The following is a 24,984-nucleotide window of genomic DNA, read 5'->3' as shown; positions in this document are numbered from 1 at the left end:
TGTTTCTATGTATAAAAAGTTATCCTAATTTATTATCATTATATATCAAGTTATTTATAATATATACATTTTTAAAAAACTAATAATAACAAGGTTTTACTGTTCACTGACACTATCATTTTTCTCATCTCTCTTACTCTACCAATTTTTTATTAGTTTATGTGCCAAATCAATTGCCCATATCTTTATAAGTCGGAGGGAGTGTCATATATCGATCGGATCAGATTCGTGTATATATATTTCGGAAAAATCTAGTATTGGATAATACTCAATTACCTAATTTCACAATTTAATTACTACTTTTATTGCTGAAAGTTTGTCAAATATTGCTATTTCATCGTTCACATAAAGTTTGTCAAATTTCATGGTTATTATTTTTTGTTATAGACCTCACATTTCACTGACTCATTCCACGTCATATTCACTGGCTTTTTAATCTACTCTCTTCTTTCTTTGTTAATTGAGTCGCTTTTTTTCGGCATTGAGATTTAAAAAATTAAAGTAAGTGAGAATAAAATAAAAGAATATTACTTTTTATCAAAATAAAATTTACTTAAGTATATTAGAATTTTACAAAATGAAAAAAATAATTTAATTACTAAAGAACTGGTGTGTTTTTAAAAATCTCCGTGTTACTGAATATGGACGGACCAAAGTAGCAAAACTTATCTATTTTTTTTGGACGAAGAGAGTATTATTTTATTGGAAAAGTGGGATTTAATAAGGCTGTGAGATTAAACCCTCTACAAGTCTACATACACGTTTCTTAGTGTGAAGCTCACATCCAATTATCAGCCTTTTATTAAGTCTTAACATTATTTTCTGCTCAATAAAGTTAGTAAATGACACAACTAATAACATAAATTTCTGTTCAAACTTGGCTCGGGCATTTCGGATACATTATTGACTGGGGTACGAATACATTCATCAAGTAATCGGGTATCCAATATAAGTTTGGGGTCGGATGTTGGGTATAGACTCGCGCAAATTTTGGGATTGGGTATCGAAGGATACTTGATTTGACACACGTAGTCATGTCTTATGTGTTGCGAGAGAGAGGTCAATGTGCTAGGTTGGGCGTAGAACCGTATGTCATGTAGGTCAGGGGTGGGTTGCGGTCTGACCCAGCAATGGCTCCATTGCAATGTGTGGAACCACACAACCACATTTGTACCTTTTAATATAAAAATAGCAATTTAAATATTTTTTATTTTATTTTACAGATACAATACCAAATAATTATTGCTAATTACTAATTTACTATCTTTTCGAGACAAAGTTCACACTAATACAAAGCAAGAAATCATTGGAGTATCTAACTATCTTGGAAGCAAATATTATTACCTCCCTTATTTCCCAACTCCAACGAAAAAACTCACAAACAAACAGAAAGGGAAGAAGATATATTTTCAAGTAGTTAACTATACTACAAGAATTATTGGAGGCATGCAGGGAGAAGGTGCGGTCATGCATATCAACCCTCGGCTTTCCACGATTCCAACGGAGGCGTGTCTGCGTTAGTCCATGTGCTCGCCATGGTTATGTATCTGTCTCCTTTGACATTCTCAGCCAAAGAAGATAGAAGGCTCATCTCTTCAGGAGTTAGTTTCACAGAGAGTGCTCCTACATTGTCGTTGAAATTGTCAATCTTGGTGGTGCCAGGTATAGGAACTACATCATCTCCTTGGTGATGAACCCAAGCCAACGCCAATTGGGATGGGCTGCAACCTTTACTTGTAGCCATTTCACGAATCTTTTCGTATAAGAGCTTGTTGCTTTCAAGATTTTCACCCTGGAACCTCGGAAAATAGGACTAGCAAATGCAACAGAAACTTTTTAGACAGTGCCCTTGTTTTTTTGGGAGACACAAGATACATATTATATCACTAACAATCACTAACCTTGCGAAGGTCACCCTCTGATGGTTCCTCTAGCAGCTTTGGACCTACTGAAAGGAAGCCGCGTCCAAGTGGACTATATGGGACAATTCCAATACCAAGTTCTCTGAAATTTACAAAACAAGTCAAAGGTTGATTTCAATTTTTTTTTCTTCAAAACATCAGAATTCAACAAAATATATAGTCTCTATTACCTGCATGTAGGTATCAAGTCTTCTTCCACGTCTCTTGAGAACAATGACCATTCGATTTGAAGGGCAGTTATTGGATGGACAGCATGAGCCCTTCTAATTGTTGAAGCAGATGCCTCGGAGAGGCCAATGTATTTTATCTTTCCTTCTTCGACCAATTTCTTGAGTTCCCCCATCTACGAAATCATGTACCACATTCAGTGTTAGGAACAAGGCAAGAAAAATTGGATCAAAGCCATGACTTTATACTGCACGAAAATTTCTGTTCCAAATACAATTGTCATAATTCACGTCTCAGACATAAGCAATTTTTCTGTCAGTGCATCAAATTTTAAGTTTTACCGGCATTGAGCCAAGTTTTCTTCTCCAAATATTAACAGGAAAAGAAACCACCAGAGGCACTGCAAGTTTGAAACACAATATCCACTCTTTTCAAGTATATGCTCCTAAAAAGAGAGTACTCACAGTGACTTCTATGGGCACACGGGTGTCAATCCGATGAACATAATAGAGATCAATGCAGTCCACATCAAGACGCTTCAAGCTCGCCTCACATGATGACCTCACATATGCTGGGTCACCACGTACCTCACCCTTCCCATCCCGGTATATTATCCCGAACTTAGTAGCAAGTTGCACTTTCTCCCTCATCCCCCCTTTCAAAGCCTGCAAAAACTCCGAATCATTAAATCCAGGAACATCGCAACTCATTCAACACCAAACTCAGACAAAAAAAACACCCACACCACACATGATCTGTAAACAAATCCACCTATGGACTCTTTATATGTATAGATAATGAGTCTCAATAGTTTCCATCCAATCAAAATTTGAAACTCAGATATGGAAATTAAGTTAGGCAAAAATCTCTTGGAAACAAAGTAAATTAAGAGCATAAACATTTCACCCTCCTCGATAAGAAAGTAGAATCATGGAGTATTAAACAACTAAACATATAAGAACAAGAGTTGACTAATTAATTCTCCTAAAACCCGAAAATACCGATATGAATTGTGATTATCAGAGATAAACAACTGAGAAACTAAATCAATCTGTTTTGTAGCAACTAAGATCATTATAAAACAAAACCACTAAAAGCTGAAACAGATTAAACAGAGATCGGCGCCAGAGAGTAACAGCAGAAGAAATCGACAGAAGGAATTAAGTAGAGTAGCAGAAAACGCTGACTTTTCCGATGAGGATCTCGTTGGTGTGGGGACCGTAGAGGTCGGAGGTATCAAGAAAGGTAACGCCGGATTCGATGGCGTGGTGGATGAGCTTGATCATGTCGGCGTCGGGCTTGGGAAGCCCGTAAAAGGCGGACATACCCATGCATCCGAGGCCTTGCTTGGAGACCTCCAAGCCCTGCGATCCGAGCTTGATTTTGGGCACGTTTACTCCCATTTTGGCGGAATTGAGAATCCGAGTGATGAATCCAAGTGTGAATTGAACCGAATTGAGTAATTGTGAGGTTTAAATAGGGGATTGGGAAGGGGAAGTACGTCATCGCTGCCGCAATCATTTGACGTAAACTTCCGCCTTATCCTTTTTCTTCGACGATTAATCAACCTACTTCGAACTTTCAACCCATGTAAAGACATATTTCGGCTTGCGTTCCACAATTTGTTTCTAAATTCAATTTTCAAATTTTGAATCATGAAATTGTCAGTATTTAATTAATGTAATTTTAAAATTATTATGGATTATTTTGTTATCTATTCCATTTTTACAAGTAACAAAAATTGTTCAAATTGGAGATTATAGAAATATAAAATGATTTTTTTAATTATGGTATGATTTGAGGTATAAGATATAGTACTTCTATGTATCGTGATACGATGAGTTTTGAATGAAATTTTGGCTTTAGATTTTGAAATGAAATTGAGTCTGTGGAACAGTGAAAACAACTACATTTCCTGTCGAATTCGTTCGTTTAATTGTTATTACTAGTATTTACTACTCCCTCCGTCCGCGAATAGAAGTTCCGGTTGAGTTGGGTGCGGGCTTTAAGAAAAGTTTGAGTGTAATAATTAAAGTGTGTGATAGTGGAATGTGAGACTCATTTATATTATTATTTGCTTTATTCTTTGGAATAATGAAATCTAATATTAAGAGAGAGAGAGAAATTGCAATCAAAGTGGATTAAAATTAATTGCAGCTTCTAAATTAAGGGAACAATGGGGTCATTTTTTATACTCTCAAGATAAAATGTCTAACCGGGACTCCTAATGACGGACGGATGAAAATGGCCAACCGAGACTCCTATTCGCGGACGGAGGGAGTAACATTTTTGTTGACAATCCTTGACTTTGGTCATTAGATGCATTGGCTACTTCCCATGACTTCCGCTTATGTTTCTTGTAGTAGTATACTACTTTGGTTCATATAGAAAAAATAAGGATTTTTGGCCTTAAAAATCAAAAACTTTTCCCGAATTCTGGTTTTTCCCATGTACTTCGAAATTTGTTTTTAAAATCACCAATTTTCGGTCCGTCTGCAATTTCCCAACCCGACCCGAATATGCAATTTCCACTAAAATTCCGGTATGAGATTGTCCATCCGGGACGCCGTAAAAATGACTGTGCAACGGGCGTCGTTTTCTTCAGCTCAGGGTTTATTGGACAGAGCTGATTGATTTAGGAGCTATAATTTCCCCAAATATTCTGTTCCAAGCTCAATTCAATCCCTAATTTAGGAATTTAGGCACCATTCACTCTCAATTTGAGTTGACTTTTCCATCGGCATTCCCAATTGAATATCCAGAATTTGGGGGCGAGATCGAGCCATGACGACTCGAGGGAGCAGATCGGAGAAAGAGAAGAGAATATTCCAGCAATTCGACGTGAACATAGACGGGGGCTTGGACCGGGAGGAGATGCCGGCGCTTGTGGTGGTCGTGAATCCTAGGGTTAAGTTCATCGACGGCGAGAAAGGCCTCACCTTCGACGGACTCCTCCGTACCTACGACGAGGGTGCCGGCGACGTAGACAGAGATTTCGACGCCCTCGGCCTCGAGCTGAAGGCGTCGGAGGAAGAGGCAGCGGCGTCTTCCTCCGTCGTGATGGAGCCTCACAAGAAGCAGCGCACTGCTGCCATATCACCCTAATTTTGCCAAATAGGATCCAGCTAACCCTTGATATGCCAAATAGGATTAAATATGACAAGCCGGGTTTCACCGTTGACCCGCCGTGGGAAATTGCAGACCGACCTAAAGTTGGTGGTTTTAAAAACAAATTTCGAAGTTCATGGGAAAAACCGGAATTCGAAGAAAGTTTATGGTTTTTAAGGCCAAAAACCCAAAAAATAACGTACGGCTATTCAGGAGATAAATTTTTTATTTTAGCTTAAAGTATTAGGTTTGCCTCAATACAGTAATCAGGAGTACAAATCATGGGTGGTGGATTCTCACACCCAGAGGCATTACGACCGTCACTTACTTCACAATTCACTACAAAACCTCCAATGCTGAATTGTTGAGCTTATTGGTTTGTTTATAGTTAAAATTAACAATAAACAAACAAACAGAAAGGGAAGAAGATAGATTTTCAAGTAGTTAACTATACTACAAGAATTATTGGAGGCATGGAAGGAGAAGCTGCGGTCATGCATATCAACCCTCGGCTTTCCACGATTCCAACAGGGGCGTGTCTGCGTTAGTCCATGTGCTCGCCATGGCCATGGATCTGTCTCCTTTGACATTCTCAGCCAAAGAAGATAGAAGGCTCATCTCTTCAGGAGTTAGTTTCACAGAGAGTGCTCCTACATTGTCGTTGATATTGTCAATCTTGGTGGTGCCGGGTATAGGAACTACATCATCTCCTTGGTGATGCACCCAAGCCAACGCCAATTGAGATGGGCTGCAACCTTTACTTGTAGCCATTTCACAAATCTTTTCGTATAAGAGCTTGTTGCTTTCAAGATTGTCACCCTGGAACCTCGGATAAAACTAGCAAATGCAACAGAAATTTTAGACATTATCCTTGTTTTATTGGGGATACAGAAGATACATATCATACACGAACAAGCACTAACCTTGCGAAAGTCACCCTCTGATGCCTCCTCTAGCAACTTGGGACCAACTGAAAGGAAGCCGCGTCCAAGTGGACTATATGGGACAATTCCAATACCAAGTTCTCTGAAAATCACAAAACAAACTATTGTTTTTTCCCTTCAAAACATCATAATTCAGCAAAAATGTATTCCTGTTACCTGCATGTAGGAATCAATTCTTCTTCCACATCTCTTGAAAACAATGACCATTCGATTTGAAGGGCAGTTATTGGATGAATTGCATGAGCCCTTCTAATTGTTGAAGCAGATGCCTCTGAGAGTCCAATGTATTTTATCTTTCCTTCTTCGACCAATTTCTTGAGTTCTCCCATCTACAAAATCATGAACCACATTCAGCATTAGGAACAAGGCAAGAAAAATTCAATTAAAAGCCATGGCTTTATACTGCACAAAAATTTCTGTTCCAAATACAATCGTCACAATTCACGTCTCAGGCATAAGCAATTTGTCTATCAGTGCGTCAAAATTATACGTTTTACCAGCATTGAGCCAAGTTTTCTTCTCCAAATATTAACAGGAAAAGAAACCACCAGAGACACTGCAAGTTTGAAACACAATATCCATTCTTTTCAAGTATATGCTCCTTAAAAGAGAGTACTCACAGTGACTTCTATGGGCACACGGGTGTCAATCCGATGAACATAATAGAGATCAATGCAGTCCACATCAAGACGCTTCAAGCTCGCCTCACATGATGACCTCACATATGCTGGGTCACCACGTACCTCACCCTTCCCATCCCGGTATATTATCCCGAACTTAGTAGCAAGTTGCACTTTCTCCCTCATCCCCCCTTTCAAAGCCTGCAAAAACTCCGAATCATTAAATCCAGGAACATCGCAACTCATTCAACACCAAACTCAGACAAAAAAAACACCCACACCACACATGATCTGTAAACAAATCCACCTATGGACTCTTTATATGTATAGATAATGAGTCTCAATAGTTTCCATCCAATCAAAATTTGAAACTCAGATATGGAAATTAAGTTAGGCAAAAATCTCTTGGAAACAAAGTAAATTAAGAGCATAAACATTTCACCCTCCTCGATAAGAAAGTAGAATCATGGAGTATTAAACAACTAAACATATAAGAACAAGAGTTGACTAATTAATTCTCCTAAAACCCGAAAATACCGATATGAATTGTGATTATCAGAGATAAACAACTGAGAAACTAAATCAATCTGTTTTGTAGCAACTAAGATCATTATAAAACAAAACCACTAAAAGCTGAAACAGATTAAACAGAGATCGGCGCCAGAGAGTAACAGCAGAAGAAATCGACAGAAGGAATTAAGTAGAGTAGCAGAAAACGCTGACTTTTCCGATGAGGATCTCGTTGGTGTGGGGACCGTAGAGGTCGGAGGTATCAAGAAAGGTAACGCCGGATTCGATGGCGTGGTGGATGAGCTTGATCATGTCGGCGTCGGGCTTGGGAAGCCCGTAAAAGGCGGACATACCCATGCATCCGAGGCCTTGCTTGGAGACCTCCAAGCCCTGCGATCCGAGCTTGATTTTGGGCACATTTACTCCCATTTTGGCGGAATTGAGAATTTGAGTGATGAATCGAAGTGAATTGAGGAATGGTGAGCTTAAAATAGGGGATTGGGAAGTGGAAGTACGTCATCGCTGACGCAACCATTTGACCCGCCTCATCCTTTTTCTTCGACGATCAATCAATCTATGCATAGACTTATTTATGTCAGCGTCGGCTTCTACAGTGCTTCCACTATCCCTTTAAATTTTACTAGTAAAATCACATCATCCCAAATCGTCCTCAATTCTAGTTGTTTCTAAAATTCAATTTCGAAATTTTAAATCATGTTATTATTAGTATTTAATTAATGTAATTTTAATTATTATGAATTAATTTTTGTTATCTATTCCAATTTTACAAGTACCAAAAATTGTTAAAATTGGAGATTATAGAAATATAAAATGATCGTGATAACGATGAGTTTTGAATGAAATTTTGACTTTGGATTTTGAAATGAAATTGAGTTTGTGGAATAGTGAAAACAACTACATTTCCTGTCGAATTCGTTCGTTTAATTGTTATTAGTATTTCCTAACATTTTGTTGACAATCCTTGACTTTGGTCATTAGATGATTTGGCTACTTCCCATGATATTATTCGCTTATCTTTCTTATACTACTACTTTAGTTCATACCGTAATTAACGTACGGCTATTTGGGAAACAATTTTTTTATTTTAGCTTAAAGTATAGGTTTGGCTTGATTCAATACAGTATCATACAAATCATGGGTGGTGGATTCTCCAATGCTGAATTGTTGAGCTTCTTCAATTGTTTAGAATTAAAATTAACAATAAAACATGAAATGTAATCAATTAGACATTTTATTTACTAGATATCTCAATTCATAGAATTCCAAACAAGTACTCCCTTCGTTCCATAATAATAGAGTTATTTTACAATAAAGTAGAGATAAAATGTTTCCATTTTAAGTAATGGGTCATCTTAGTTGGGACAAACTAAAAAGGAAAGTGAGTCATCTTCAATGGGACGGAGAGAATATATCTGCCTTTTTTCTATCTTCATCTCTCTACCTTTTTCATTTTCTACTTTATTCCCTCTTTACTTAACTCACCTAACACTATTTTTCTTAATCACCGTGTCGAAAAGAAACACCTCCGTTACTATGAAACGGAGGGAGTACTATATCTACTACTCCGTCCCAAGATATTAAAGCCATTTCTTTTGTGCACGGAAATTTAGGAGATAGTTATTTAGTGGTGTAAGTGGAGTTGCTTGTAGAGTAAATTTTTAGCATAAATAGAAATGATTCAAGTGTATTGGGACACCCCAAAGTAGAATAAGGAACGAATATCTTGGGACGGAGGGAGTATCAATGAATGGTTGCTTTACATAAGTGCCACCTTTCAATGAAGGCAACGAGTATTAAAATAGCAATCAAAAAATCCTAATCCAATATTTTGAAGAACAGACTAATTAAGAGAAAGATATAGAGATGGTAAAAAAAATGAGGCTCAAAACAAGACGGAAACATGCAATGAAAACATTACAAGTACCAAGGTACTCATTCGGCCTCATGACTCTCATCAAAGTTGAGTGCGTTTACTTTGAGACATAGATGGAATAAATGGTTGAAAATTAAGCCAAGAGAATAAGGTGAGAACAAAGTAGAATAGAATAGGTAGAAGACTAAATACGTTGATTTTTGCAATGAAAGGAAATGCCTGAACTGCAATAGAACCGTCCAACAACTACTAAAGTGGATAAAGAAAGTATATCCATCTTAAAAATTCTATCAGAAGGGATTGATATCTTAACAAGGAGCTGGAAGAGAAGTATCATATCACAAGAGGGAAAATGTACATCTTTTAACAAACTGGAGGAACATTTCCAGAAATCTACAATGAAAAAAATAAACACGATTCCTTCCTTTCTATCAAATGTTAGTTGAGTAATTACGATTAAAGGGATAACAGTTAATTCAGGATTATTAAATTCAATAATTGTGAGGATAACACTAGAAGGTTAATGAGGTCTAAATCTAAATCCACAATCAGCTTAGTTCAAAATTCTAGCTTGCCTTGGGTAAATAATTATTAACATTATATACATTTGAGAATTTTCAAATGAAGTTCATTCGCCCAGCTAGATCAAACAGCAACTTAAACATAATTTCCATCAATAATCACTCAAACTAAATCCAGTACACCAACTTCCGAAATTGAAATTGAAATCCACACACAAAAAACATTGCAACACTAAAACATAAGAAGTTCAACGCATCTGAGATTAAAATTCAGAGACAAAATCATCTCCTTCAAAAACATAAATATCGCAAAATTACTCAACAAAAGAGTAGCAGACAGTAATTCAATTAAAGCCCTACCAAAACATGAATAAAACACTCAGAACCTGAGCTTGGTGAAGAACCAGCGGTTTTTCCCTGTCTTGAACCGCTCCTCGAACCGCGCCTTGGTCTCCTTTGCCGCAGTCACCTTCTTATCCTTGGACTGCAGACAATCCGCGGTGACGACATCCTTCAGATCCACGTCGAGCGTGTAGCGCGTGGGCATGATGTGGTTGTAATTCACGAGCTTGATGAAGCACTTGACGCGCGACTTCTTCGCCTGCTTCTTCGCCGAGTCCTTGCGGATGACCTTGCGAGGGTACTTGGTTAGCCCCGCGACCAGGCAGTGCCCGTAGGGGCGGTCGCGGGTGCCGTCGTCGAATGACCGGACGATCACCGCCTTGCGGCCGGCGTAGCGGCCCTGGAGGACCACCACGGCCTTGTTTGGCTTCAGGAACTTCACCATTTCCGCCGCTCACGAAGCTTTCTCACTCTAGACCTACCTCTCTCTCTCTCTAGAGACTCAACGCAGGCGAATTGAAAACCCTAGCTAGGTATTTATACAGATATTTGGGCTTGGGCCGATCTATATGGGTGAAGTGGGCTATTTACTAATTTTACGACTGGGCCTAAGGCTCTCCACATTAGGCAATGTTTTTTTTTTCATAATTGTACTTAAATCAATGTCCCTCTCAAGATCTATGAAAGTGGGGTAGTATTGAATGATTATTTTAGGCACAAGATTTATGAGAATAGTGTTTCATTATTATGTAGTGAGAATAAAATATGAGATTCAATATAATTTTTTCATAAAGAACAATAATTAAATAATGCGAAACAATTTGAAACTGAATACTCTCTCCATTTCATAAAAATGGAAACTCTTTTCATTTTGTTCCGTTTCTTAAAAATTAAAAAAAAATTGTTTTAGAAAATGTGGGACTATTTTTTACTAATTTTGTTTTAAAATCCATATTATTTTAAAAGTTCTTATTTTTAGGAAAGGTAGTAGTATAATAAGTTTGAACGGAGAGTTTATTGTTTAAATTTTTTTTATAGTACAGTTGATTGTATAGTATAAGATCTGGAAAGTGACTCAAACCGGCCCAATCCACTAATTTTTTTATTATAGTACAAGATCACTTAAGCATCTTGTTCATTAGTATTATACAAGATTACTTGGGCTTCTTAATCTTAGCAAATTTATCTTTCTAATCGTTGGGTCAAATACAATTGTCTCGGTCGTAATTAAAGACGCCACCCAAAACCCTTTATATTTCATATTTTTGTCATTTTATTGAATTGTCTAGTTTGTTGCTCACTTTCCACTTTTCAGCAGCTAAATAAGATGTTGATATGTTTTACCACCATCCATCATTTTTATGCTTCCATTTTTTGTGAAAATCGACAAAAGCAAATTAATTGCACAAGATCAAGGAAGCAACTATATTTAATCCACGGAGTTTATTTTATTATTTATCCTCTTTATATATTTTTAAAATGATAGTATTATTAGTATCATTATCTGTGAGAAATTAATATTATGGTATTATATGTGTTGAAAGTAATCTACACTTTCGATATTTTAAGTATTCATTCCTCGTACTTATTTCAAGGTTTACTTCAATTATTTGTACTCAAAATGCTTTTGGTATGGTACGGCTTTACATAATTAGTTGATGTATGTATGTATTGATAGATCTGGAGATGTGCAATGTAACATGATCGAGAATAGTAGACCATATTAGATGATCCATTTTTAGTAAAGTTTCTTGGAGTTGTATAGTTAGTTGTGTTCTAGACAATTATGTTCATGTACGATTTGTTCTAGACAATTATGTTCATGTACGAATTGGCATGACCATATCCTGTATACATAATAGGGCGTTTAGAAATCTTGAATTAACTATACATACATCGAATTAATAGCTGATATAGTTCATGAAATCTTTATCTTACTATTCCTTTGCCTGAGTGTTTCATCCTAATTACTACTCCAATATTCTTTATCTCATTTTGTTACTTCAGTAGTTAAACACCCCCCCCCCCCAATACTATTTATCTTTAGATAATACTACTAGTAGTATAAGATATTCAAGATGCATTACTTAGAGTTACATATAGTCCATACAGATACGATACCAACAGTTATCTGTCTCCATGCAGTCGATTTTAGCGCTGATAAATATAGTGCATCAAAGATATGTTTAAATGACTGATAAAATGATTACCAAGTGCATAGTCGGATTTATCTGATCTCCTTTTCACGCATCAAGTACGTTTCAATGAATAGGATCTCATATATATAACCAAATCTAACAATAAAGTCATGGACGATATTTTACACAAGAAAGATTCAAATTAATGAAGAACCCCTACTCATAGTCAAACATGGGATTTTAACCCTAACCCCTAAAGTTATAAATTTATAGAGACAAATGACAAGTTGCAATATAGTAAGCTATTTAATCAAGTGGTCTCTAACAACACTCCAATTCTTGAAACACCCACCTCTACCCCAATCACTCTTCCTAGACTTTTCCCTTTGCAACTTGCAACACAACCCCACTTTTTTAAATATCCCACACCCTCTCTCCCCTCTCTCTCCCCCCTAACCGAATATGCATCCCTCCTCCGCCTCCTCCTCCTCCTCCATGAGCAGCGGCGCCGCCACCAACGGCGGCGGCAGCCTCATGCGCTACGGCTCCGCCCCCGGCTCCCTCCTCACCGCCGCGGCCGACTCCGTGGTCGGGCCCCCGACCCGCGAATTCTCCGCCCTCGGTCCCGGCCCGGCCCGATTCTTCCACCCCGACGCCTCCGATTCCGCCGCAATGCAGCGGCGCGGCGAGGAGGAGCACGGGGCGGCCAACACGACCATTGGCTTGCAGCCGTCGTATGGATTCGGAGGCGGCTCTTCGACGGCGCTGCTGAGGCAGAGCAGCTCGCCGGCGGGATTTCTCAATCACTTGGCGACGGCGGCCGGAGATAGAAACGGTATGTGTGTGTGTATATATATTAATATTTTATTTATTCTTTGAGCATTTTTGCACTGTATTCGTTTTTCATTGGTTGCTTGCTGAAATTTATATGATGCTTCTTTGTTTGACGTTAAATTACCTTTTTGTCCTTCCTATTTTGAGCTTTGCTGTTTATATAATCGCTAATTTAACGAGTGATTAATTTTGTTGTTTGATTTATGTTTGTGTCTGCATGCAACTACGAATATTATGTTCTTTTGTTACTTAGGACGTAAATAAATATGAAATGATTGGTCGAGTTCAAGAATTAGGAAAATATTCTGAAAAATATGTTGATTTTTTATATTTTTTTTAATCCAATTGGGTCGACCCGCTCGGGTTCGGGTCAACCCATTCTGGTTGTTGGGCTATTCAAATCATGATTTTTGGGGTTAAAAATTAAACCCTAATCCTTCGGGTTTCGGGATATCCCGTATAGATATAAATTTACTCATAGTAGGCGTCACGAAAAAAATTATAATTTGCAACTTGACAATTATTCAGTAAGTCATATTGTTGCTTTTATAAAAAGTAATGTCTCATAATCACACTCAGGTATATATTCCTTTTTTAGACAAAAAAAATCTTAAAAGGAGTAATTAGTTTGGTTTTTAGACTCGATGTCATACCATTGAACCCTAATTACAATGGCTATACTGCTAAATATTTCAACATTGTAGAGCGTGATAACATTTACCATGAAATATTTATTTTTGACCTAACAATCCCTCTAATTTTGAAAAGATATAAATACATGCAACTACTACTTATTTAATTTAGTATCCAATTATCAAATTAACTAGTGTAATTGTTGAGTAATAAAGAATGTAGGATGAAGGGGCAAAGTAGTAAATTTATATGGGGTTAACACCAACTTGTCTCACAATATGTGACAAATAGTGAAAGACCCAACACCCGATATTTAGTAGTCGTACTATAGTAGTAATAAATATTGACTTAAATTAAATAAACCAAGTCGCTCAAATTTTAGTTTTATTTTTTTATTACTTATTTTCAGTGAAAATTTATATATATTTAATATTGAAGTGTACCATATTTACAATCCTTGATAGAAATTTTGGGTTTTCTATTATTTAAATTTGTTATTGTTGTTATTATCTACTCGTGAGTTTGATATGAATATATAGTTCGACCTAAAAAGTATATTAGAAACTATGAAATTCATGACTTTAGCCAAAAAGTATTAGAAACTATATTAAAATTCTTAGACTTTTAGGTCTCTCGTTCCATCAACTTGCTCACCTTGAATTGGCCAATTTTTATTTTGCTATAAAGTATTCACCACTTGGGCAATTAAAAGAGGCATGTAGGATGAGATTTTTAATTATATTATATCATGTACTACTATTATTATTATTATTATAGGAGTACTTTATTAATACTCCATATTTTCGTTGTATAGCTCGTTGCAACAAAAATCATGCAAGAAAATTTATGTTGTCTTTCCTATCTTTTATTTGTGATGAAATTAACTCATAATTCTAAATTATTAGACAACAGTGCAAATATATATTTGTGCTAAAAATAGGTTTTTTATACTCATTGAACTAAAACCTTATATTGTGTCAATATACATAGTATAATTAAACTCCTGATTAAATTTGTGATGAATCGTGAAAATGATCAAATTAAAATAATTTTTTTTCTATCATAATATATATTGTTGATAATTTGGAATCTTAACTTATAGATATTCCTAAATAATTTTTTTTATATACTGTACGTATTATTTTCTGTATCGATTTTGTATCCGGGAAAAGATAAATTACAGTCTTTTTGTTGTCACTTTTACGACCTAAAATTAATTTGTCATTGCAAGTGGATGATTTATTTGTATTTCTTTTTAATTTTAAAATTTTTGAAGGAATGCAAGTTGCAGATTTAAAATTTATACAAGGGGGCAACGCCCATAGGTGACTGACAGTTGAATTTTGCATGGATGGTATATATTTTATATAAATAATTATAAATAATCACTTTGTTCAATAATTCATAGATACATTGTATTTGTATTTAGTGAGTGCCTCTCACGTGCCTTGCAAGTGGCCTAAACCACCATCATCAGCCCAACGTTTCTTACAAAACACCCAACATATACAATATAGGATCGGAGTACGTATATAATATCATAATTAGTTGTATTTGTCCAAATTATATTATATACTACTAAAATGATAAAAAAAAAAAGCTGGGTAAATAGTTATGAAAATTTGTAATTACTATTGATTTACTGATATATAGGAGTAATATTAAAAAAAGCCACTCTTAATTTGTTGTGATTGGCTTGCTCTTTAATTTGTTGTGTAGTTGTTTGGCATAATTTATGTTTCAAGTGTACACTAAAAAAATGTCTTAGATTAGGGTTTTTATAATTTGATCACCTAATCAGGCTAAACTAATTGCAACTATTAAATTCTTATGACCTTTTCGGTGAAACCCTAAATGTATGTAGTAGTAATAGATTTGTTTTTTAATCGATTGAATATAATCCTTAGTTCATCTTAAATATCTCATTTTTATTTTTACTATTTTTATTGAACGAAACTTATATCCTATTCATCCTACTCCCATTTTATTTTTGAATAAATATACTATATAAAGAGGTATAATTCAATGTTTCTACTAACTTTTTTTAACTTACATTTCTTAGAATCAAAATGTAACATTCATTAGTTTTATGGAACAGTAGACCCTAATTTACATGTCTTAATTTCCACGCAACAAAACAAAAATTCAAAATATTGACAATAACAGCAGGGTTTTCAGTCACGAGAGGCATCGGCAGCTACAACTCAAAGGGGGTAGCGGAGACCGGCGGCGGCATTTCCAGATTGAATTCACAGCTGAGCTTCACCGGGAAAGAATCGCTCTCTCGCATCTCGGAATTAGAAGCTGCTGAGGCCGCCGCCATGGACAACCACCACCAGAAGAAGTCGTACGCCACCACCAGCAGCGGCGGCGGCGCCTTTGGAATGTGGGAAGCAAGTAGTAACAATCCTATAATGTTTTCAGTCGCGCAGCCGAATCGAGGCAAGCACGTCGCCGACAGTCTTGACGAATCTCAGGTGTCTATATATAAGCTCTTTTCGCAACATACTCCGTTCGTTTAGTTTCATTTTTTTTATTTTGGCCTGTCCATTAAAATTACTTTTACTTTTATTTGTAGAAACTTCGTTCCACCACTATATCTCTTATGTTACACATATTTTATGTTTCTCCTTCATATTTTACCATCTGTGCATTAAAATTTATATCGTCCAAAACATGATAGTATCTCTATTTATTTTGTTTGTTACTTTCTATTGATATCGATCATTATATATGAGATTCAACTTACAAATATTGTTGCATTGACTCTGCGGGTTGTAGTTTCAGTTTAGCATTTCGCAAACAGCACAAGACATGGAGAAGTTGATCAACATACCACAGGATTCCGTTACGTGCAAGATTCGAGCTAAGCGTGGCTTTGCTACGCATCCTCGTAGCATTGCAGAACGGGTATTTTTTTATTTGTTCTCTTTTAATTACTCCATATTTTAGATATGCATATAATTAGAACTTCAAGTCTTCTCTAGTACTAGATTTTCATTGAAGTGTACTTCATACGTGAAGTCGAGACTAACCAAACCATAGTTATGATCTGAAACCAGTTGGTGAAAGAAGAGTGACTCATTAGGTATTTAGATTAATTTATTTTACTTCAATTTTTCAATACATAACAACTAGCATGTGATTTGTGAATATCTCAACATGCAAGATCAAAGGATCCATGGAATATGATCCTAAAATATGTTCGTTAGTTATGATTTAGAGTTTATAACATATATATATGTTATGTATATATATAGGGATGTATAGTCATGCATGGTGAGTTAGAAATAATGCCTTTAGGTGTCTTAAACATGGATAGGGTTGAACCTCTCTCTCATTAAGTTGTTTTCTTGTATTATGTAGGAGAGAAGGACACGAATCAGCGGCAAGTTGAGGAAATTACAAGATCTTGTTCCAAACATGGATAAGGTTGAACCTCTCTCTCATTCTTTCACAGAGTGTGTGTTTGTGCGCGTTCTTGGTGTTTTACATGTATATATATGTTGGCTGCAGCAAACCAGCTACGCCGACATGCTGGATCTAGCAGTGCAACACATCAAAACCCTTCAAGATCAGGTTGAGGTCAGTATAAATGTCCCAAAATCAATTCAATAAATTGCTGAAAATTGTGCTATAGTTGTGTTCACATTCCCACCCTTCTAAAATAAGAATAATATTATAACATTACATGAATGTTTTGTTTCTTACAGTTGTTAATTCAACAAAAAACCATGTGTTCAAATATCATAAATTAATTTCTGTGTTAATTTTCTAGAAATTGAACCATGATCTTGATAACTGCTCATGCGGGTGCAAGAAGACGCGGGACAACTAGCTAGCACGACGAATGAAGACGAAGAAACGTAGTCCACCTGAGAAGAAAAGAGTGATTGAGTAGAAAAAGATGTGTAAATACAGAAGCAACTCATCATCTAAAGCTATAGCTATGAGGAAATCTCTATGTGATCTTTGCTTCTGAGTTTTGGAGAATTTGTGTAAATTTGTTAATCTAGTTTTCACTTAAGAATTCTAACTCTTGTTCATTAACAAACTTTTTCATCATTTAAATTTTCGATCTTGTTGGTATGAGATTCTTTGAGGATATGACTCGATCTTGTTGTTTACTGTCTACCGAGGTTTTGGTCTTAATTATTCGTTTGAGTCATGTATTTTTCAATAAATTAAATGTTAGTATTAATATTGACTGATATCTTGGTATTTTTATTGCCTCGCTTTATTTTGTAATCTATAGTTGGCATTACTACGTTCTTTTTTTGTTTTTAAGATTTGAAGAGATTTTTATGTTCAGTTTTTAATACTGCAGAGGAGGTAATTATTTTCTTTCTATTTTTTCTATTAATCTTATATATTGACAATCATTTTTTTCAAAACAATTAATTTAAAAATGATAAAATAAATAATAAAAATCAATTCTAATCTCTCATTCCAAACATAAATATCAAAGTAAAATTACAGGATTTTCAACCACAATATATACACCTTAAAATTAGTTGAGACTATGTATATAATAAATATCATTAAATATTTATCTAGTTTTCAATAAAATAAATAAGATGTAAACCACACTAATATTTTCCCAACACTATGTAAATAAAATCATAAATAAATGGAATTCAAAACATATAAAAATATATTAGTGACCAAAACTTTTAAATTTCACAAGTTATTGATCTTATTCAAGCTTGTAACTCTTATATTACTTTTATATAATAGAGTTTCACAAAATATTAATTTTTTATCTTCATTATTTTTAAAATTTATAAATAAATAATTCTACATTTTTTAAAAATTACTATTGACAATGCCAATAAAACTTTATGATAAATCCCCATTTTCCCCCCACGGGACACCATTTTTTGACTTATTATAAAATACTACTCCTAGTATATTTTGTGACAATAAATTTTGATTTATAAATTTGAAGTATTAATAAATTAAACTAAATTCGTAGTACCAAACATTATTGAAGTACACATGACAAATTGAATTATATAATCTAAAAACAATAAATTTAAGCCACGTGCATGACATGTAACCTGTTTGGATCAATAGCAAATGACGAACACAATAATTTGGTAAAACATAATCAAGAATAATTCATTTCAGAACAAGTAAGTCGCTTTTTGGCAGAGTTTTAGAGTTCATAATAATCACTTTATTTCAAACTTTTGTACATGAAAACCGTGATGATAGATGTCGACCGTTAAGCAATTATATGCATGTGTATTAATTTGATAATATGTTTTTTGATAGACAAATTTACATTCCATTATTGATTAGAATAATATTTTAGAAATACCCTCGAAATATTGATATGTATTCGTCACAAATGTTTTAAAATATTGCTACAATTTTATTATCTATTTAAACAATTAATTGTGTTAATTTGGTACAGGTGATTAGAGTGTATATATATAGATTTAATATCCATTAATATTTAAGATATATTTTTTAATACCCTCATAAATCATACTAATATTTTGATATATATTAGTCACAAATGTTTCAAAATTATACAATTTAATTACATATTTAAACAATTAACTTCAAAATCTAGTAATAATGACTTTTTTCAATATATCACCCTCTTCATCCGTTATTAATTATCTCATTTGAAATTGACACGATTTTAAGAAATCTTTGGCATGATTAAGACAGTTGAAGAAACATAAATGAAAAAAAATAATTAAATACAAAGTTTCATTTACATAGAAGTGTAAGTGTAATAAGCTAATTGAAATAACGTGACTTATACAAGTTAGTACTACTCTTTACATTATTCCCCGTTTTATTTTATTTTATACTTTAATTATTTATTATTATTTTTTCAAAATATGTGTGAGAAAGTAAATGTTTCATATTTAATAGGACAAATGGAGTATAAAAATAGAATAAAATGTATATTTTAAAATAACAAAATGAGAGCACGTGAATGGAGTAATAATTAATGAAATTTGGAAGATATTTGATTACCATAATCACAAATGCCGAATATTTCATACACGCGATAATTAACTTCAAATTATAGAGACGTTACCATTAATCTGTATTGCCAAAATCGTAATTTAATAAACAAATAAAAATATATTTAATTAAATACCGCGCGCTCTCTCTCCTTGTACAGCAATGGCGTCTTCTTCCGATGACGAGGGAGAGGAGTACCTCTTCAAAATCGTCATAATAGGCGACTCCGCCGTCGGAAAATCCAACCTCCTCTCCCGCTACGCCAGAAACGAGTTCAGCCTCCACACAAAGGCCACCATTGGGGTCGAGTTCCAGACGAAAACGCGCCAAATCGACGGAAAGGAAGTCAAGGCTCAGATTTGGGACACCGCCGGCCAGGAGAGGTTCCGCGCCGTCACCTCCGCCTACTATCGCGGCTCCTTCGGCGCGCTCGTCGTCTATGACATCTCCAGGAGATCTACCTTCGACAATATTCCCCGATGGCTCGAGGAACTCAAGAGTACGTCTCGTTTCACCCCCCCCCCCCCCCCCCCCCCTCTCTGCTTGCTTAATCTGAATCATCAATTTCGTTTCTCGAAATCGCGGATGCTATAAACGACTTCATTTGTTCTGCTTGCTTAATCTGGAATGATCAATTTTGAAATCGAGGATGAGATAGATTAGTTCATTTGTTCTGATTGGAAGTAAAATGATAGAAGAGTCGATTTGCTTGATTGTATACAAATTGCTTGAGGAAATTGGAGTCCGTTTCAATGCTCCTGTTTCATAACACACATTCCAGCCAGGGCACAAATTTGAAACAGATCTGACTTTTTTTGGATGTCGAAAAAATTGAACTATTTCCGGCATTGATTAGGTGCTGATATGAAAACTATATACTCTGATAGAATATATGGTTATATTTGATTAGATTGTCTGTCACACATTTATGCTTTGCATATATTTGCAATTTTTGACATTAAAGTGTGTCAAATCTTTGGTATTCTTCATTGCGCAGTCTTTGTATGTGAAATCATAATGTGGTGCATATCTACTTCATTTTTTGGGGGGGCTCATAGATGATTTGATTCAAGATTGGATCATTGGAGGCCTATGCTAGATTGAGTTGGAGCCAGTTTTATAGTAAATTGCATTGCATATAAGCTCGAGCTTCAACCTCTATGTTCTAAAATTGATTTATATTCATGAACCTTTATGCTTAGATCTACTCTGTTTTACATTTGCACCTTCCATAGCTCATTAACATTTGCTGAATGAGTTGAAAATACAAGAGAACAATACATATATCTGATGCACATGATACTCTTCATCCACAGCACATTCCGACACAGCAGTTGCCAAGATTCTTGTGGGGAACAAACTAGACTTGGACAATATCAGGGACGTGAGCGTGGAGGAAGGCAAGAAGCTCGCTGAATCAGAAGGATTGTTTTTCATGGAAACCTCAGCACTGGACTCGACAAACGTTGAGAAGGCTTTTGATGTAGTCATCCACGATATTTATAACAATGTCAGCAGGAAGGTCTTGAATTCAGACTCGTACAAAGCACAATTGTCTCTCAACAGAGTGTCCCTCGACCACGTCCACGATGACACTGATCAATCGAAGCAAAAGGGAGGATCATCTTGTTGTTCTAGTTGACTCTGAAGCAAAGTGCTCAATCAAAAGCCATGGCATTACATTCTTGATTTTGGTTCTATTTTCATAGAAAGGGATCCTACAATGACCAAATATGTTTTTTACTTTTTTTAATTGAATTGAATGTTGCTTTATACTTGAAACATCTTTTCTCTGAAAGTGTAAATTATACTCTTAAGGAGTAACATTTATTTATAGAAATCATACAACAGTTGTTTTAATAGCAACTCATTTTAGTTTCTTCTCTGTCTTGATTTGGAGCTCCAACTTTGTATTGAGAATGTCTAGATATCCCATTATGGATAAGATTGTGCACTCTGCCCACCTCCACCCCACCACCAGACCAATGAAAATAAGTGGATTTTTGGAGATAAGGAATTTTGACATTAGGGCATCTTTAACGGTGCACGAGCACATCGTTGCATCTAGTGCGCGCACAACAATTTGTACCGTGTAAAACACAGACGTGCGCATCACTCGCACGACCCATCCAATCAGCGTTTGACCAGCTCCCCCTTAAAAAGGAAATTTAGCTAAAATGTCCAAACCCACAAAAATTCAACAAGTCACCAATATAAATGCTTCAAGATACCCTGTGGCTTATTGCTTAGTGGGCTAGTCACACAACATTTTTGGTGCAATCCCCCATTTTTATTCCACTGTTTCTATCAAAATCTAACTTCCAACATTTACAATTTTTTCTACTTCTGTCACCTTTGTGTTTGTTCCACTAATAAGCAAGCAATTTTCCATTCTATACATTCATGTTTGATGCATCTTCTAGAAACAATGTGACAGACCAACTAAAACACCACTTTTGAGTTCCAGCGAAAGTTGTAAAATGTATCAACACAAAAACGCAAATGTATATGGATAGTGTACAATATTTCAGCGCTTGATCAAAGTCAATATCACAATATCATTATCAATGAATATCCAATGAAATCTCCTAAAAAAAAAACTGATTTATTTTCAAATCAATTTCTGCCACATTTAATAATCTAAGTGGTTCCACCAATCACTCTCTATTGGTAATTTGGTATGATAGTTCCCAACTCACAAGAAAAGCTTTTTTGTTATCCAAACCGAAAAAAAATCATCAGTGGTCACAAGAATAATGCAATTATTAGGAGATCTTATTCCGACAAGAATAAACTTGTAGTAAATCTCAAAACTAATTACACAACCAAAAGAAAAAAATAATAATAGTACAAGAATCAACATGTTCTAGAAGCAACCTGACCCCATCAAACATAGAATCTCAGTGCTGCATACTTTCTTAGCTTCTAGAAGCTTTCTGTCCACATTACTATGATAAAATCTTAAATCAATGATGATGGTGTATGTGTATGTGTGTGAAAATGTGTTGGTGAAGATAGAGATTGCTAGTGACAGAGAGAAACTTTCACAACCTAATTAGTTTGACTTAGTTGTTTCAACAGCACTCATTTAGACCTCCAGTTTCTTGCCATCTCAAACCCATTCTTGCCATAGTAGTAGTCTTCAATGGTCTTCTCGATTTCGGCTTTCGTGTTCATCACAAAGGGACCATGCTGAACCACTGGCTCACCGAGTGGCTCACCGCCCACAAAGATAAACCTCAGTGGCTTGGCTGCCTTGTTCCACACGCTCATTCCCTCACCCGGGCCCAAAACCAAGATATGGTGGGCTGACACGGGAGGCGAGTTGGGCGTCCCAAACACCCCTTCCCCTTCAATAATGTATGCAAACGCATTCCATGACTCCGGGATCCTCTGATGATGCTGAGAGTCGGGCTGTAGGGTGAAATCAAGGTACATTGTTGGAGTTCGCGTGTAAACCGGGGAGTGAACCCCCATGGACTCCCCTGCAATAACTCGAACTCTAACACCGTCTTCCTCTGCACTCGGGATGTCATCCCTCAGCAATTCTTGATATCTAGGTTCAATCCTGCAAAAGTAACAAACCATTTTATTCATTCAAACATAGATTTCATCAACTGTTAAGCATCAACACAAAAGGAAATAGAACTAACATCTTATCCTTGGATGAGAGATTGATCCACAGTTGGAGGCCTGTGTGAGTACCTTCCCCTGCAGGCATTTCTGAGTGGACTATACCCCTCCCTGCAGTCATCCACTGCACAGCTCCAAACACAAAATTTAAACCTGAAATTCGAAGAGCCAAACAAAACACATAGATAGATAATGAATCAAGTGTTATTCAAATACTACCTGCACTTCACCGGCATGAATTGTACCCTTGTGACCAGCAAAATCCTGATGTGTGACACCTCCCTGTATACAAATAGCAAGTTTAATTTAATTCATTCCATCCAAAGATGGCTACAAAAAGACCTCTCTCAGCTATGAAAACAACACACAATTACCTGTAACACATATGTAACAGTCTCAAACCCTGAAAACAGAGCCATAAATGTCAATATTTTGTTTTCATTTGTTTGAATTTGCATAGGAAATTTATAATCATAGCAGTATTTGATAATGGTAGATACCACGGTGGGGATGATCAGGAAATCCAGCAGGCGGTGTAACTACAATGAAAATAAGATCATTCAAATTCAATAACTAAATTAAATAATTCAAATTAAATTCATCATAAAAATAAAATGTTACCAGAAAATTCATCCAGCATGAGAAAGGGATCCACCGACTTCAATTCAGGTCTACAATTTTCAAGCACCAAATCAAACCAAAATCTCGATTCAATAACAACTCATGCTTCAAGTTAAAGTAGCTAATTACTTGATTCCCAAAGAATCAATGATTTTCTTCGAAATCAAAAAAATGCCCAATTAAAAAGATTAGAATTTGAAGAAATTAGGGCGCACCTTCCAATGCTTCGTCTAACAACAGCACCTTCTCCCTCGCTCTGGGGCTTTGCCAGGACTTTCTTGGCGACCAATCTTGGCTGCTCGAAGCTTTGATCGGACACAGACATTATGCTTCTAATAGAAGAAGAAAACGTTTGGCGAATTGGAGAATTGGTGATGATGGGTTTGTGATTCAACAATACGAGTTTGGTTGCAGAGATCATATAAAAATATCTTGTGTTTTGTGTCTACAAAGTCTGCTCTCACATCTCCTATTTATACACTCCAAATAACGACCTTTTTAAGACTGCGTAAGCTATAAAAAAAACTATACAATTCAATACTAACTTTTTAATCGGATTGACCTTTCGGTTGCAAATCTTGTTTTTTTTCTTCAAATAATCGATAATGGTTACTCATCTAATTTTACAATTATCTAATTTTACAATTGTGAAATTTTGATTAATTGTTCGAGAGGGAAAATGAATTGGCGCGTTGTCCAGTTTGATTTGGACAATAATGAGGAATTCGGCCGATTCGACCGCAAGAAGAAAAGAGATCATTATTGAAATATTTGAATAAAAAAAATTTATATAGTAGTTTTGATATTTGAATTTATATGAATAACTTGTAGATTTGTTCTTCAACCAGTTAGATCTTATAAATATAAACCGATGATTTTTCTACTTCATTTGTCATTTTTTAGAACATTAGAGTTATTGTCAACGAGGGGAAATAAAGCGAATTACCATTGTAAAAACTAGTACTACTACTATATTATAAATTAGTAATATCATATTATAAAGATAGAAGTTAAATTAAAATATAGAGTGTCGTGTGTTGGGATTAAGAAAATATATAAAATGGGGACCCAATTTTCATCATAATGACGTCATACCAATGTCACAATG

General features: G+C 35.5%; 6 protein-coding genes across 9 annotated transcripts; 2 read left to right on the top strand and 4 right to left on the bottom strand.

Annotated features, from left to right (window-relative positions):
* Positions 1-1,229: 1,229 nt before the first annotated feature.
* Positions 1,230-3,544, bottom strand: LOC125194399 (auxin-induced protein PCNT115-like). Its single transcript, XM_048092588.2, has 5 exons — positions 3,278-3,544; positions 2,555-2,755; positions 2,093-2,265; positions 1,902-2,004; positions 1,230-1,813 (listed from the first exon to the last, which is right to left on the bottom strand). Exons 1-5 carry the CDS (start codon positions 3,491-3,493, stop codon positions 1,475-1,477), a joined length of 1,032 nt encoding a protein of 343 aa, XP_047948545.1. The 5' UTR covers positions 3,494-3,544; the 3' UTR covers positions 1,230-1,474.
* Positions 3,545-5,404: 1,860 nt separating this feature from the next.
* On the bottom strand, positions 5,405-7,822 carry LOC125194403 (auxin-induced protein PCNT115-like). Its single transcript, XM_089070222.1, has 5 exons — positions 7,486-7,822; positions 6,763-6,963; positions 6,299-6,471; positions 6,122-6,224; positions 5,405-6,035 (listed from the first exon to the last, which is right to left on the bottom strand). Exons 1-5 carry the CDS (start codon positions 7,699-7,701, stop codon positions 5,700-5,702), a joined length of 1,029 nt encoding a protein of 342 aa, XP_088926348.1. The 5' UTR covers positions 7,702-7,822; the 3' UTR covers positions 5,405-5,699.
* Positions 7,823-9,823: 2,001 nt separating this feature from the next.
* Positions 9,824-10,547, bottom strand: LOC125194404 (large ribosomal subunit protein eL27x). The gene has a single exon (XM_048092595.2). The coding sequence runs from the start codon at positions 10,472-10,474 to the stop codon at positions 10,067-10,069; it is 408 nt and encodes a 135-aa protein (XP_047948552.1). The 5' UTR covers positions 10,475-10,547; the 3' UTR covers positions 9,824-10,066.
* Positions 10,548-12,521: 1,974 nt separating this feature from the next.
* Positions 12,522-17,726, top strand: LOC125192745 (transcription factor bHLH128-like). 4 transcript variants are annotated; one of them, XM_048090378.2, is made up of 6 exons: positions 12,522-13,002; positions 15,801-16,111; positions 16,422-16,544; positions 17,001-17,066; positions 17,151-17,219; positions 17,413-17,726. In XM_048090378.2, the coding sequence occupies exons 1-6, from the start codon at positions 12,630-12,632 to the stop codon at positions 17,470-17,472; spliced, it is 1,002 nt and encodes a 333-aa protein (XP_047946335.1). In that variant the 5' UTR covers positions 12,522-12,629; the 3' UTR covers positions 17,473-17,726. The 4 variants fall into 4 exon arrangements, with proteins under 4 accessions (XP_047946335.1, XP_047946336.1, XP_047946334.1 ...); XM_048090379.2 differs by having other exon boundaries at positions 12,527-13,002; positions 15,813-16,111; positions 16,416-16,544; XM_048090377.2 differs by having other exon boundaries at positions 12,527-13,002; positions 15,804-16,111; positions 16,416-16,544.
* Positions 17,727-19,768: 2,042 nt separating this feature from the next.
* Positions 19,769-21,500, top strand: LOC125194341 (ras-related protein RABA5e-like). Its single transcript, XM_048092510.2, has 2 exons — positions 19,769-20,121; positions 20,939-21,500. Exons 1-2 carry the CDS (start codon positions 19,785-19,787, stop codon positions 21,262-21,264), a joined length of 663 nt encoding a protein of 220 aa, XP_047948467.1. The 5' UTR covers positions 19,769-19,784; the 3' UTR covers positions 21,265-21,500.
* An 876-nt stretch (positions 21,501-22,376) lies between these two features.
* On the bottom strand, positions 22,377-24,342 carry LOC125194340 (pirin-like protein). Its single transcript, XM_048092509.2, has 7 exons — positions 24,092-24,342; positions 23,877-23,926; positions 23,756-23,794; positions 23,630-23,658; positions 23,475-23,537; positions 23,276-23,379; positions 22,377-23,190 (listed from the first exon to the last, which is right to left on the bottom strand). Exons 1-7 carry the CDS (start codon positions 24,295-24,297, stop codon positions 22,707-22,709), a joined length of 975 nt encoding a protein of 324 aa, XP_047948466.1. The 5' UTR covers positions 24,298-24,342; the 3' UTR covers positions 22,377-22,706.
* Positions 24,343-24,984: the final 642 nt, after the last annotated feature.

This window comes from Salvia hispanica, chromosome 4, assembly GCF_029641045.1.
Source record: "Salvia hispanica isolate PSC_SH4W2 chromosome 4, Shi_PSC_v1, whole genome shotgun sequence".
In the NCBI taxonomy this organism is placed as follows: Eukaryota; Viridiplantae; Streptophyta; class Magnoliopsida; order Lamiales; family Lamiaceae; genus Salvia; species Salvia hispanica.
The sequence above is the reverse complement of the archived record's forward strand: the minus strand, read 5'-3'. Positions and strand labels throughout refer to the sequence as shown.